Source organism: Polypterus senegalus, chromosome 4 (genome assembly GCF_016835505.1).
Source record: "Polypterus senegalus isolate Bchr_013 chromosome 4, ASM1683550v1, whole genome shotgun sequence".
NCBI lineage: Eukaryota > Metazoa > Chordata > Cladistia > Polypteriformes > Polypteridae > Polypterus > Polypterus senegalus.
The window spans coordinates 57,555,102-57,569,580 of record NC_053157.1 but is presented as its reverse complement, the minus strand read 5'-3'; the positions used below and the strand labels follow the sequence as shown (position 1 = coordinate 57,569,580).

Genomic DNA, 14,479 nt, shown 5'->3' with positions numbered 1-14,479 from the left:
ACTGGGTAAACAGATGTGAAAATGTTATTGTCAAGCTAGCTGAGCAAATTGTGCAAAAACACAGTAAAACACAAGGCATTAGAAGTCAAAGGGGGTTACTGAGAGACATTTCTACAGATTTGCAGAGCACAGCGAGTCCTGCAGTGCAAAGGAGAAATGAATACAAGACATGATCAGTGCATCTGTACTCCATGATGATAATGACAGTCCTGATTTCCAAAGATAAAATATGGTTTAATTTCTTATAGCAGCTTGCCTTTCGTCAAGTGTTGAGTCCTTATCTTCTTCCACATCACAATGTGCTACTTATTTCAGTTGCCTCATCGTCAAAGGCAGGATTGATTTTTCCAGGAGTATAATCATTTCTTGTAAGATCTGCAGAAGAAAAAATGCTTTATTCGTTTAACTGTAACAAAAGAAATTAAAAATGCATTCCTAAAATCCAACAGATTAATTATTCTACTTTCAATTATACACTGTAACATACAGTACATTATCAGTACAATATTGTATTTACACATTATTGTATTGTGCGAGTGTCATTTCTTGCTACCGAATATGTGTGTATTCACATACTCACACTGGCCCTGTTTAGTTTTGTCAGTCACCTTGGGACCATGCCACTCTTGCACATTAAATGATAGTTTACTGTCAGGCAAACAGTCGATAGGAATTTTTCTTACTGATACAGCCATAAATATAGAACACAGAATATAGAAACATAGAACCGCAGGGAGTATAATCCTGTTGAAAAATGAAATCGGCTGGTTCTTGATCTTCCAATTGAGGAAACAGCCAATGTTGTAGTATTTGCAGGTTCACAGCCCCTGTTACTATGGCTAAAAAGTAAGGCCCGTAAACTTTTGACTTGGAAATTGCACAAAAAACGTTAGTCTTGGGGGAGTCTTTTTCATGTTCGATAACTGCATGAGGGTTTTCTTCACCCCAAATTCGTACATTATGACAATTTACCTTCCCACTAATGTGAAACATGGCCTCATCACTGAAGATAATCGAGGAATAAAAATCTTCATTGTTCTCCAAATTTTGCTGGATGAAAGTTGAAAACTCAACTCGATGCATCTTATTCCCTCGTCTAAGGGCCTGAACCAACTGCAGATGATACAGCTTCATAACCAACCGGCGTCGGAGAATTCTCCATAAACTTGACTTTGGTATCTTTAACTCATGACTTGCTCATCGAACTGATTTCGATGGGCTCCGAGTGAACGCAGTTTGCACTCGGGTGACATTCTCAACAGAGGAGTAAGTTCGAGGTCGCCTGGTGCTTTTACCTTTGCAGATACCCAGCATCCCGAAATTGCCGGTACCATTGACAGAGGGTCAGACCCATATTTTTGACGAAATTCCCACAGTACAGTAAGAACCAATTGAGTTCTGGCGAATTCGCAAATGCAAAAAGCTTTTTGTTGTGTCACAGTCATAACTGCAAAATTAACTAATCGAAACAACACACTGTTAGCTTTTTGATAAGCACTAGCACCATCTACCGGCAACGAAATGAAACTAGATGAATTCCTCAAGACACCACTAGGTTGCTCTGCAGTCTCCGATGAATGGGCGCCAAGCTACAGCTCTTTAAAACTCTGATATTCTTTCTGGGACACCCGGTATATGACATCACCTATAATATCTTATGCATCAGCAGAAATAGATAATATATTACATCTTACATCTTATTACATCTGGCTATTTATCGAACACAGAAATAAAAAGCATCAGGACCTGCATACAATGAATCTGATCTAAATTATAAACTCATTATGATATTATATCTCAGTGTCTAAGTCTGATATAAAATGGACACAACTAGAAAGTTCAGAAATTATTATAAAATGAATATTTTCTTCACTTTTCCATGTGCATTGAAAGAAACTAAGCTCAGTTTTGTTTTATGTAATTCGGTGGTATGAACGCTTGACATTGAGTATTTTTTTCCTTTAGGACTAACTGATTAGAACTGAGGTGAATGCTGTTTGCCAGCAAATAAAACCTGTGTATGCAAAACCTGACATTGTAGAACATTGCCACATTAATACGGAAAATTGTTGAAATATATGAGAAAATGTTACTAGAAAGAAAAAAAACTCCACAGATGAATATTTACAAGACCACAGTGATGACCTCAGATAATGAAAGATGAAACATACAACTGAAATGCCATCAGAAAGTTTCACATACCTAAAATCTACAGTTATAGATAATGCTGACCATGTTGAAGAAATCAGAATCAGGCTAAAGAAAGGACATGCATTTCAAACATCCTTAACAGTTATTTGATAAAGTTATGAGATTACAATAGACACAAAGCCAAGGTTAATGGAGGATGGTCATTTGCAAGGAAGAATTGAAAGATGGATTATTAAAAAGTCAGGTGAAAGTATTAAGACAGAAATGTTTTCTTCCAATCAGTATAAAGGAATAAACTCACATGTTCTGGACATAGCATAAAAAAGATAGAGTCAAGTATGGAGATAAAAATACCTGGCACAACACCCCTGAAGGAAGAAGTGGAAATGAAGAGAGGGGTGAATTAGTAATATTACACAATGGACTGGGTATACTAATACAGAGTATATTTCAGTCTGCTGAAGACAGAAAATGAAGGAAGCATGTGATCCACAGCACGATCCAAGGATGGTTATGATCAGATCATGTGTTAATGATTGAATGGTCAGTCTATGGACAAATCTGGGCATTCTGTCACTTTATAAATGGCGTCCAAGCAGTTTCTATACATACCTGGAAGTTTCAGCTTTTTACAGCATGAGTTACACTGATGTTTCTCAGTGAAGTTTTTTATTGCATGTTCTCCTAAATTGGCTGGTCCAAACACCATATTCTGACAACTGTGGGGGTTAAATATGAAAATAATTCAATTAACCTCATAAAATGAATTCACATGTTACAGTAATATTAATTACACTTTTTCTAACAGAAAGCATCATAGAATTTTATTTTCAAATACTACCTGGATATCTATTTGAATCATTATTTATATTCTCAAAGATAGCTGATAGCTATTGATTATTTAAATTAATTATTAACCTAAAAAAAGTCTTGCTGTATATTGCCATGACAACATTAATTTAAATTTACTTTACTCAAAATTAGCATGTTTAAGGCTTTACATATTCTTCTCTAGTGGAAATGAAGTGTATTTCTTGGGTGTGACAATTACAAGTATAACTTGCACTACTGGTGAAAAGTTTCAGAACACCTCAGTTATACAAGATTTTCTTTAAATGTCATCAGTTGATATGCAATGAATGACCTAAAATGGTAAAAATATAAGCAGCAAACTGCTGTTTAAATTTAAAGTTTAGGTTAGCAAAAACTCAAAAAAGGAAATATCACAATATTATAAATTGGCCTTCTTCAGGAAACAACTAATAGGTTACAACCTCCAGATGTTCTGCAGTAATGTCAAGTAAACTAAGCCTTGCAAGTTGAAGCAAATACTTTCTAGGGACTTCCCAACTTCTGTTGATTACTTAAAATCCTCTGTTTGTCTTAAAGATGAGTTTGACCAGACTGTGTTACTATATCGTCTGAAGTTCTACTTGGACAATATTACACTGCAGAAAGTTGTACACTCCCATGATAATGGCAAGAAAACAGCAATTAACAAATGAAATCTGACAGAGCATTATTACATGTAGAAGTGCAGGCCTTTCATGTAGAAAGTGTCAGTGAGTACAGAGTCCTACAAAATCCAAAGGCAATTGGAAACTGGAAGAAACTCTGATACAAAGAGATCTGTCAGAGGCAAAGCTACGACCCAATCAGAAGACAAGTTTCTGAGGGTCATCAGCTACATGATAGGTTCCTCTCAGCACAACAGCTTTGAGCTCAGTTTCTACTGTGAAGAGGGGACTTTGTGCTACAGGTTTGACAGGGTGAGTGGCAGTAAGAAAGCCATTCCTTAAAGGACAAAATAGGGCTTTGAAATACCAGCTGTGGACTACTGCAGGCTGGAAGAAAGTCTTATGGAATGATGAATTAAAATTTGAAAAACTTAATCAAGTACTGTACTATAAAAAGAAAAATCGGACTCTATCACCATTATGAAAATGGCTGCATAGCAAAAAATCCTCATCCTGAACCTGGGACTCCAACAAGGTCACACTCTTTGTCCACACAGCCAACTTTTGTGGGGTAATGCATTGTCATGAGCACAACTAAACCCACTCGATCACCTATGTAATGGTGCAATGTTGAAGAGATACAGGTAACCAAGAGCTGAAATAATGGAAGTACTGGTAGAGAAAGACCTGTCCAGACCCATCCATTGCAACTATGCCCCGGCAGCTGTTGTGCAGTTCCTAGCAGCTTTGAGATATCACGCCACTGGAGGTTTCCAGCAGACTCTTGGTGACACACAAGGACTAAGCAAGGAGGCTGTGTGCAAAGCAATACATAGAGTCTCTTGGTTGCTTCTTTGCCACACAAACAACAATAAAGGGTTGCCATCCACCACTGAAGTGCTCTGTAAAAGTCAAGTCAGGTTCCACGCAATAGGCAATTCCCCACATGTTGTTGAAGTGATGGCTAGAACACTCATACCAATTCATTTACCTAGCCTTTGGCAGCCTACGTACACCTACCATATAGGGTTTTCAGCAGTTAATGTGCAAGCAATATACAGACACCAAGGGCTGTTCACAGACATCAGGGCAAAGTGGCCTGGAAGTATCCAAGATGCATTTATCTGGGCCAATTCAGTATTCTGTTGCAAGGCAATAGATGGCGAATTTGGGCATGGCTGCCTGGGTTACAGTGCCCATCCTCCTCAACCAGATCAATTGACACCTTTAAGCACTCCACAGACTGTGGCCGAAGTGCAGTGTGGTTGAATGCACAATAGGAATGTGGAAAATGTGTTTAATTTGTCTCCATAAATCTTCGGGCAGCATCAGATACTCTGTAGGTGATGCTGTGCCATAATAGTTGCTGTAAAAGCAGGTGTCCCATTGCCCTTTGTGGATGAGGAATACAAGGTGGAGGAGGTGGCTATAGAGGCTGACAACGACCAAATGATACTTCTTACACAATAGGATGCCTTCCAGGCTAGTGTAGAAGCAAGGCAGGTTGTCCTCATAACTATGTTTGGATAAAAACTTTACTTGGTTTATTTTTGATTTTATAAAAGATAGATGTGTTATTACCACTTGTAAGACTTGTTGCAGGGCGGGGTTTCCAATGTCACACTTTATTTCCGTTCGTAGGATTCCTGTACTAAGAAGCCTTTCAGGAAACCAGTGTAAAAAGTGCTTGTTCATTACCTGCATACTTCTGTAAGTTGTTCGTTACGAAAGAAGTACAAACATTTTTGGAAACTCACTCCTGGTCGTTTAGTTTTTTTACATATTAATTTTATTGCAAGAAATTGGTTAGGCCACAAACTTATGTAGAACTACTTCATTTAATTACATGGAAATATATGTGACAATTGTATTAAGTAGACCCAGCAAGTTATGATATTTTGTAATTAAGTATGTTTTCAATAAACTACAAAAATTTATACCAATAATGTAGACACAACACATACGATACATTCTGCATTGGTTACATATTTAAGGATGTCATTCATAGACAATGCATAGATTGTTTTAACTTAATTTAGTGTAAAACTTACTCTTTGTCCTCTGCTTTTATCACTGAAGGGTCAGTGAGGTTTTCCCCAACACCTGAGTTAAAAAAAAGAGTTGGTTTCAGAACATGTTTATGGTAGCCACTAAATAGTTCATTAATGACAAAGAGACGTTTTTATATAATTATATGTTATTTTCCTTTGCATTAGTAAAATAGAGAAAGTAGTTAATAAACTTGTGTCCTGTCAACACAGTGTTTATTCATTGTCCAATTTACACTTAATAATCTATACTAATAAAAGGCAAAGCCCTCACTGACTGACTCTCTCACTGACTGACTCATCACTAATTCTCCAACTTCCCGTGTATGGCAGACTCATTCCTTACAGCTTCCTTACAAAAGTTGGGCAGGTTTCATTTCGAAATTCTACGCATAATGGTCATAACTGGAAGCTATTTTTCTCCATTTACTGTAATGGAGTTGAGCTCGAGAGCTGTGGGGGGCGGAGTTTTGTGTGACATCATCACGCCTCTCACGTAATCACGTGAACTGACTGTCAACGCAGCACGTAGAAAACCAGGAAGAGCTCCAAAAAGCACTGAAGAAAACATGAATTATACAATTGAGAAGGCAGTGAAACAATAAGAAGAGAGCGAGTGACATATACAACCATATCCATGAGTGCTGCTACTTCGGAAACAAAGCACGATGTAAACCTAAAGCTTAAATTAAGTTCATAGACAGGCTGCCGCTGGCGTTTGTCATGCCCACGGGTAATGCGGGATACAAGTTTAATGAGAGGACGCAGGATATAAACGAGAGTTTTGATCACTTTGTAACTAAGTTAAAATTGCAGGTGACCGGCTGAGCTTATGCAAATTCTGAGAGACTGTGTTTGTGGGGGATTGACAGTTAAGGCGGGTGGGGGAGTCACGTCATCATCTCCCCTCCCATTCACCTCATTTCGCTCTGAGCTGAGCTCCGCGGCTAACGCAGTTTTACGGAAGCGAGTTTGTGACGCTGCCACTAAATACTCACAGAAAAATCCACAAGTTAATACACACGCTGTCTCTACAGTTTCTCCACACTGAATCCTCCAGGCACTACTGTTCATAGGTCTATGAACTTAATTTAAAGTTTAGGTTTACACCTTGCTTTCTTTCTGAGGTAGCAGCACTCATGAATAAGCGCTTTTTGGAGGTCTTCCTGGTTTTCTACACACTGCATTGACAGTCAGTTCACGTGATTACGTGGGAGGCGTGATGATGTCACACGAAACTCCGCCCCCCCACGTCTTTCCAGCTCAACTCTATTACAGTTAATGGAGAAAAATACCTTCCAGTTATGACCATTAGGCGTAGAATTTCGAAATGAAACCTGCCCAACTTTTGTAAGGAAGCTGTAAGGAATGAGCCTGCCAAATTTCAGCCTTCTACCTATACGGGAACTTGGAGAATTAGTGATGAGTGAGTGAGTGAGTGAGTGAGTGAGTGAGTGAGTGAGGGCTTTGCCTTTTATTAGTATAGATACAGTATATAGATAGATAGATAGATATATATATAGATAGACAGATATGAAAACAACACTCATATCAATGACAAAACAATTACATTAACAATCATGTTACGTTATTTTTAAAATTTTTCCTTTTCTTTTTCATAACTTCTTTAACACACTACTTCTCCGCTGCAAAGCGCAGGTATTCTGCTAGTATGGTAAATAAAACACCAATGTCCCCAAATATACTGCAGTTTTCTTTATTTTTATTTCATATTTTTGCAGTATCTTAGGTTTTGTTTGTTTCAGCTTTCAATTTTTCTTTGTATTTTTGGGGCCCTCTTACTGAAAAAAAAATGTCATTGGAGTATGTACACCTGTAGGACAACACACCTTGCAGATCGAGAACCAGGAGTTCGCCTCGAGTATACTCATATGTCCAATGAGAGAATGCCAACATTGTTTCTTCTAGAAGATTAACAGGAGAGATTTCCTCGCCATTGTTATTATTGTATTTTCTAAATTCCCCATTCATATTTATCTCAATTGTCATCCACTGGTCAGTAGAATAGTAATAGAGCAGGAATACTTCCAGAAACCTATAAAACAAACAGTTTACACTCATTGTTTAGTCTGATCAACAGGATTTTGTTCTAATAATATAAATCACAAAAAACTCATTGTCAGAAAGCAATGACATGGAGATGGTAATCTGCACCTTGGCAAAACTACAAACATAAACCTCATTGAGCTGTTGTGGCAGGACCTAAAATGAGCAGATCAGGTTAAAAAATCCACAAATGTCACTGAGCTATGAGCACACAGCAGCAAGGATGAAAAAATACAACTGGAGAAAATGAAAAAGAAGGAGTCACAATTACAAACTGCCTAGCAGAATTGTTGTGTCACATACAGTAGATTGGTTGTTACATATAAATGAAAACATGGTGCTGTACGAATTGGTGGAGAATAGGGAGCTTTATTTCATTTTATAGATATGAAGCATTTAAGTTGCTCAGGAGAAACAACTTTCTTTGCTATATTATCCATCCATCCAATTTCCAACCCGCTGAATCCGAACACAACGTCACGGGGGTCTGCTGGAGCCAATCCCAGCAAACACAGGGCACAAGGCAGGAACCAATCCCAGGCAGGGTGCCAACCAACCGCAGGACACACACAAACACACACTAGCGCCAATTTAGAATCGCCAACCCACCTAACCTGCATGTCTTTGGACTGTGGGAGGAAACCGGAGCGCCCAGAGGAAACCCACGCAGACACGGGGAGAACATGCAAACTCCACCCAGGGAGGACCCGGGAAGCGAACCTGGGTCTCCTAACTGCGAGGCAGCAGCGCTACCACTGCACCACCGTGCTGCCCTTTGCTATATTATTCAATGTATAATTATAATGTATACATGAAATGTATAAACAGCTAGTGGCTTACCTTACCTACCTACACTTTCCATCTTAGACAGTTGCTATAGAGGCAAGTGGCAGAGGTTAAATCAATGGATTCGTACCAAAACAACAAAAAGGTTATTTTCACCGGGGTTAGGACTTTGTTTTTTGATTCTGTGTTTAATTTTTTGGTAATTGATATATGTTGTCTTCTGGTGTCATCCCTTTTGAACACATTTCAATTTTGTCCATCTCCTGGTTGTTATAATAAACATTATTTTTTTCTTTGTTTTTTTTTTGCATTACTTTATAGTTTTTTTTTACTATGGAGAAACTATTTTTTAACTTTTTAATCATTTTATTTATTTGAGCAAAATTGAATTTGTTGCGTGATGTGTTGAGACATGTCATGTGACTGTGAGCGGTAGTTTGGTGACATCAGTAGAAGTTCACTACAAATGTGGCGATGGTCACAAATAGCTTTATCACTAGGTGGATAATTCTTAACAAAATCTCTACAGTAGTTAGCTTATTTTTCAGGAGGGTCAAGCATTAGGTTTCATTATCAGTAAAGGAACTCTTTCTGCTCATGACTTTGTCTCTTGGTTGCTGATTTCTAACAATCGTTCCATTTATGGCTTTAGCCTGTTCCCTCAGTATGATTTGTGCCTTGCATTATATATTCCGATCTTACTATACTTTTTCAAAATAATCCTTGAAGACACCCTCTCTAAACTGGTCCTTTATCTTTGGTTAAATCGTACCTATTTCCATCGCAGATTGAACATTAGCATGATAGATAAACAGAAATGGATTTGTGAGGATTTATATTCTGTAGGTGTCGAGCTGTTTGAAGGGTTTTATAGCCACAGGTGTGAGACTTGGGGGCCTAAAGTCATCAAGGCAAGTTGTCTTGGGCTTCTTTGGAACATAGATATTTCCAGACCTCTTAAACAATTTGTTGATGTTGAAATGAACATTGATTAGATGAGGAGTTAAAGAATTTTGCAGAGGAGAGATGATCTGGACTGGCATTGTCCTCTTAAAGACAGTTTTCACTTCATTTACTGAAATGATGAATGGATTAAGGAGAGTATCCAGATGAGATGGAAGGAAATGAAGAGGTGTGTCATTTTATCATAACAATGAAAGAACTGATTATGCTTCCTCTGTTCATCAAGTTCATCATCTAGAATCTAGAGTGACCTTGTTGTGTAGGTAGTCAGTTCCAGTAGACTCTTCAATACTGATCTAGTGTTATGGTTGGCCAAATTTCTTTTCAGTTTAGGTAATCTGCAAAATTGCATTTGACTTTCTTAAAAAGAACAATGGCATTTCTGTTTAGCAATCTTATGTAAAGGAAATGTATGAACTGCATGTATGAACTGCTCACTATTCACTTTAAATGTTTAAAAAAATAATCTTTCCCTATGCTGTCCGCATGGCGCCAAGAGAGTCAGAAGTTTTATAACCTGCTGCTGCTGGTCTCTAGAATATTCTTTTGAAGTACAGTTCACGGTTTCTGAAAGAGGCCTGGAGCCACGAGGCAGAATGATTACTAAATTAAAAAAACAACAGAATTAGACACCTAACAGAATGTAATACCTTTACATCTCACACCAAACATTTCTCAGATTTTCACTAATTTGCACTTTTAAATCTGAAGAACTATCAGCATTTACAATGTACAGTATATTAACATTACATGTACTTAGCTAAAACTCTTTTTCTGCAAATGCTATCCCAGCAATCTTCAATATGTTTTTGAAAGTATCATTCATTAACATTCTTATCAATCAACATGAATTTAATCTGCTTAATACATATTATTATTAAAGTGCAGTAAGTTCTCTAGCTCAATATTAACACACTATTGCTTTAACGGAAACCGTATCACCTTCAGTGTTAAAATAAAGCAGAACAACAGTGGCACAAAGTACAGGGACAGATGTTAAAAAAATCAGTCTAATGCATTTTTTATTGTAGGTGTTAAATATTGTACCAAGTTTTATTGTTTGCACTACTTTATTGTACTTTCAAATTGACATTGTAGTTCCATTATTTATATTCAAATCTTTTTGATTTCCTTTTAGACACAATTAGATTTTTAGTTTACATCACTAAATCATTAAACGGTTCTTTAGTTTTTTCAGAAACCTGACATGTGTGTGTATTTCTAATTAAACAGAAGCACCAGTCAGATAACAGAAAAAAACACTTTTATTGGAAGCTGAACAGAAGAAATAAATGCTTGGCCTGGATGGGACCCAATCTGTATGTTTAGCCATTTTTTATAGAATTGTGATCATTAAACTGCTAATTTTAAATTGTTCAGATGGTATAAAGTCACTTTCTGTTAATTAAGTTTTCGGAAAATGTTTATCGATTACACACAGAGTTGTTTTCTTTATTAATCTACCTTAAGTAAATTTAACTAAAAATGACCATATAACTTAAATCACGTTGGTAAAGAATTTAGGAGTAATTATTGACTCTGACCTGAATTTTAAATCACATATTATTCAGATTACTAGGACAGCATTTTTTCACTTAAGAAATATAACAAAAATTAGATCCCTTATAACTTTGAAAGATGCTGAAAAATTAGTTCAGGCTTTTGTTTTCAGTCGACTTTTGGACTACCAAAAAAAGACATCAATCGATTACAACTCGTGCAGAATGCAGCTTCTAGAATCCTAACTAGGAAAAGAAAATCCGAGCACATCTCTCCAGTTTTGATGTCACTACACTGGTTACCTGTGCCATTTAGAACTGACTTTAAAATACTGCTTATGGTTTACAAAGCGTTAAATAATCTCGCTCCATCTTATATTTCAAAATGTCTTACATCTTGCGCTCCAAATCGGGACCTTAGATCTTCAAATGAGTGTCTGCTTGAATTCCAAGACTTAAACTTAAAAGAAGTGGTGAAGCGACCTTCTGCTGTTATGCACCTAAAATATGAAATAGCCTGCCAATAGGAATTCACCAGGCTAATACAATGGAGCACTTTAAACAACTGCTAAAAACTGATTACTTTAACATGGCTCTCTCATAGCTTCATTTTAGTTTAATCCTGATATCCTTTAGGTGCATTTAGTTATCATTATCATTCATGGTGGCTCTGAAATCCATACTAACCCCTACTTTCTCTGCTGTTCTTTTTCCGGTTTTCTGTGGTGGTGATCTACACCACCACCCGATCAAAGCACCGTGATGTCCCTACATTGATGGATTAAAGGCCAGAAGTCCACACGACCGTCATCATCAAGTCCTTCCATGTGAACCCTGAATACAATGAGGACTGATTGAGGTCATTTATGTTAGGTAGAATGCCTAGAGGGAGCTGGGTGGTCTTGTGGCCTGGAACCCCTGCAGATTTTATTTTTTTTCTCCAGCCGTCTGGAGTTTTTCTTTTTTTTTCTATCCTCCCTGAAGATCAGACCTGACTTTTATTCTACGTTAATAAGTATTGTCTAATTTTACTTTTTAAATTGTCTTTTTTCTCTTTCTTCATCCAGTAAAGCACTTTGAGCTACATCATTTGTATGACAATGTACTATATAAATAAATAAATGTTGTTGTTGTTGTTAAATCAGCTGTTCTAACATTACTAACTTAAATCTCTTGGATATCAAATTAACATTTTATTTATGCTGAAACAAAACCAATACATTTCCTCACTTTTAGGCATAATCACTTTCAAGGACTGTTGCCATCATCCACCTACTCGATTTTAATTTCGTCAGAAAGAATATCTTTTTATACTCAAAAGACGGTAAACCTATTTTCCCAACACACAGATATATTAAGCCGATTTAACTTAAAATGAACAGGTTTGTATGTTATGTATGTGATGACTTTGCTGACTATGTAGCCAAGGTAAAGGCCTGTAGTGGGTGGTTTTAATTTCAAAAACTTTATTTGTATTTCTTGCAGTATTCTTCCTGGCAGAGTATTTTACATTTACATAATGCAATGTATTTTGAATTATGAAATGCTGTTTATATTTAAAAATGTTGCAATGGGTTCCAGGAACCCAAGAAGTGCAATCAAAAAGAAAGTTGAAGACTTTCATCCAAACTGATGAATGCTAGCTTGTTTTCAATAAACTGGTAAACCTATCGCACACCCTACATCACAAAAGCAACTTTCGACACATGCTGCTTGCATGATGAATACTGTAATCATAAAATTGTCCAAAATATATCTCAAAGTTTTGAAGGATGTCTTTTGTATCATTTTCATGTCTGCTGTGCTTCTCTGTCCCATCCACTCGAGAGGTCACTTTCCTCGGCTGGGCCTTTGCCATTGAAATGTATGGCCCCTTTCTACTGCTTTCAAAATGAACACTGGTAACCTAAAATGGTTCAAAATGTCTTTTAAAAGATTGCTGAAATTCTTCTACATCACTTTCAAGTCTACTGTGCCCCATTGTCCTATCTACTCGAAGGGACACTCACTCATTTAATCAGCTGAGCCTTTTCTGTAGAAATGCGTGCCCCCTTACTGGTGTTTACAAAATGAACACAAGGAAGCTAAAATGGTTCAAAATGTATTTCATCAATTTTGTATCACTTTCATATCTACTGTGGCCCTTTGTCCCTTTCAGTGGAAAGGGGCATTCATTACAATGACTGGAGCAGAACTGTACAAATGTGTGCCCTTATCTGCTGTTATTAAAATGAACACTAAAATTGCAAAATTGTCCAAAACTTTTTTTTAAAAGTTTGCAGGCACTCTTTTAGTATCGCTTACTTTTCCATTGTGCCACTCTGTTCTGTCAGCTGGCGGGAATACTCATTTCATTGGCTGGCACTAGCCTTTAGAATTCAGTTTCTGTTCTGAAAAACTAAACTACAATATTTAACATTTTTAATTTAAAAAAATGCTTTCCAAGTCACTTTTTTGACTATGTCAAATTTTCTTGAATGCAAAGAAAGCTGATATGACTTCTATGTGCCACTATAAGTTAACAAAGAAACCAAACTGATGAGGAAATTTTTTGATCAGTTTATTTAAAGCATATTAAGCCAAATATTTGCTTAATATACCTTAAATTGCACAGTGCTGTATGTTGACTGATACGTGTTGTTTTTTTTTTATATGTGTGTGTCGGTGCCGCTTGTTTGATCGCATTTGTCTTAATACCACATGAACTTGTAGTGTTGCGTTCTCCATGACCATCTTCTGTTTGCTCTCATCTTTATTGCTTATGCACTCTCAGGCATATTTACTGTGAACTGAAAATACAGTTAGCTTTATTTGTGCTGTAATCATACATTTGACCTCCGTGAAAATCCAGTGCCCCCTGTTAAATTTGTTCTGCCACCAATTCTGTGATGCAATATGAAGTTTTGTAGTTTTTTTTTCTGTTTCATTGCCTGTACCAGATTTTTATTGACATATATGATATTCATAATGTCTGAGTACATGCGTAGGACTGAGGAGGGGATGGCTTTTGAGATTCAACCCCCCGTGGCTTGTGGGAGTCTTAATCTGGTCTTGCATGGATGAATTGAGCAAAAGTGCTATCCTAAACATTAAAAAGCATACAGTAATATACACCACATGGTAAGGTGACTAAACCCAGGTGTAAACAAGACATAAAGTTTCTGCAACAACCAAAATGCCCCTCTTAATTTTTACTATTTTAAGTTCTTATTATTACAGTGCATATATACAGTATATATATATATATATATATATACACAGTATATATACTGTATATATATATATGTATTATAAATAATTCAAACTGAAGTTACTTGTGAAAAAATTTCAGCATTTTGTAATTCTTGTACAAATAATTTTAAGTGAGAGTATTACCTGGGAGAGTATGGAATAGTATGAGGTTTTAGATGATTGAAAGTATAGATAAGTTTTTGAGCAACACGTTGTTGTTGGATTTCCTGAAAAAGAAAAATAAACACAAGGATACAAATCAGTGTGTGTCAACAGC

At 36.7% G+C, this 14,479-nt stretch overlaps 1 protein-coding gene across 3 annotated transcripts in view; it reads right to left on the bottom strand.

Annotated features, from left to right (window-relative positions):
* The window catches only part of trpm6 (transient receptor potential cation channel, subfamily M, member 6), a 166,383-nt gene that overhangs the window by 1,215 nt on the left and 150,689 nt on the right, over window positions 1-14,479 (bottom strand). For all 3 annotated transcript variants that reach the window (XM_039750707.1, XM_039750706.1, XM_039750708.1), the window contains 5 exons: window positions 14,347-14,429; window positions 7,507-7,712; window positions 5,660-5,711; window positions 2,764-2,870; window positions 257-375 (listed from right to left, as the gene is read on the bottom strand). In XM_039750707.1, coding sequence (XP_039606641.1) covers window positions 293-375; window positions 2,764-2,870; window positions 5,660-5,711; window positions 7,507-7,712; window positions 14,347-14,429 — 531 coding nt within the window. In that variant the 3' untranslated portion in view covers window positions 257-292. The remainder of the gene's footprint in view (window positions 1-256; window positions 376-2,763; window positions 2,871-5,659; window positions 5,712-7,506; window positions 7,713-14,346; window positions 14,430-14,479) is intronic.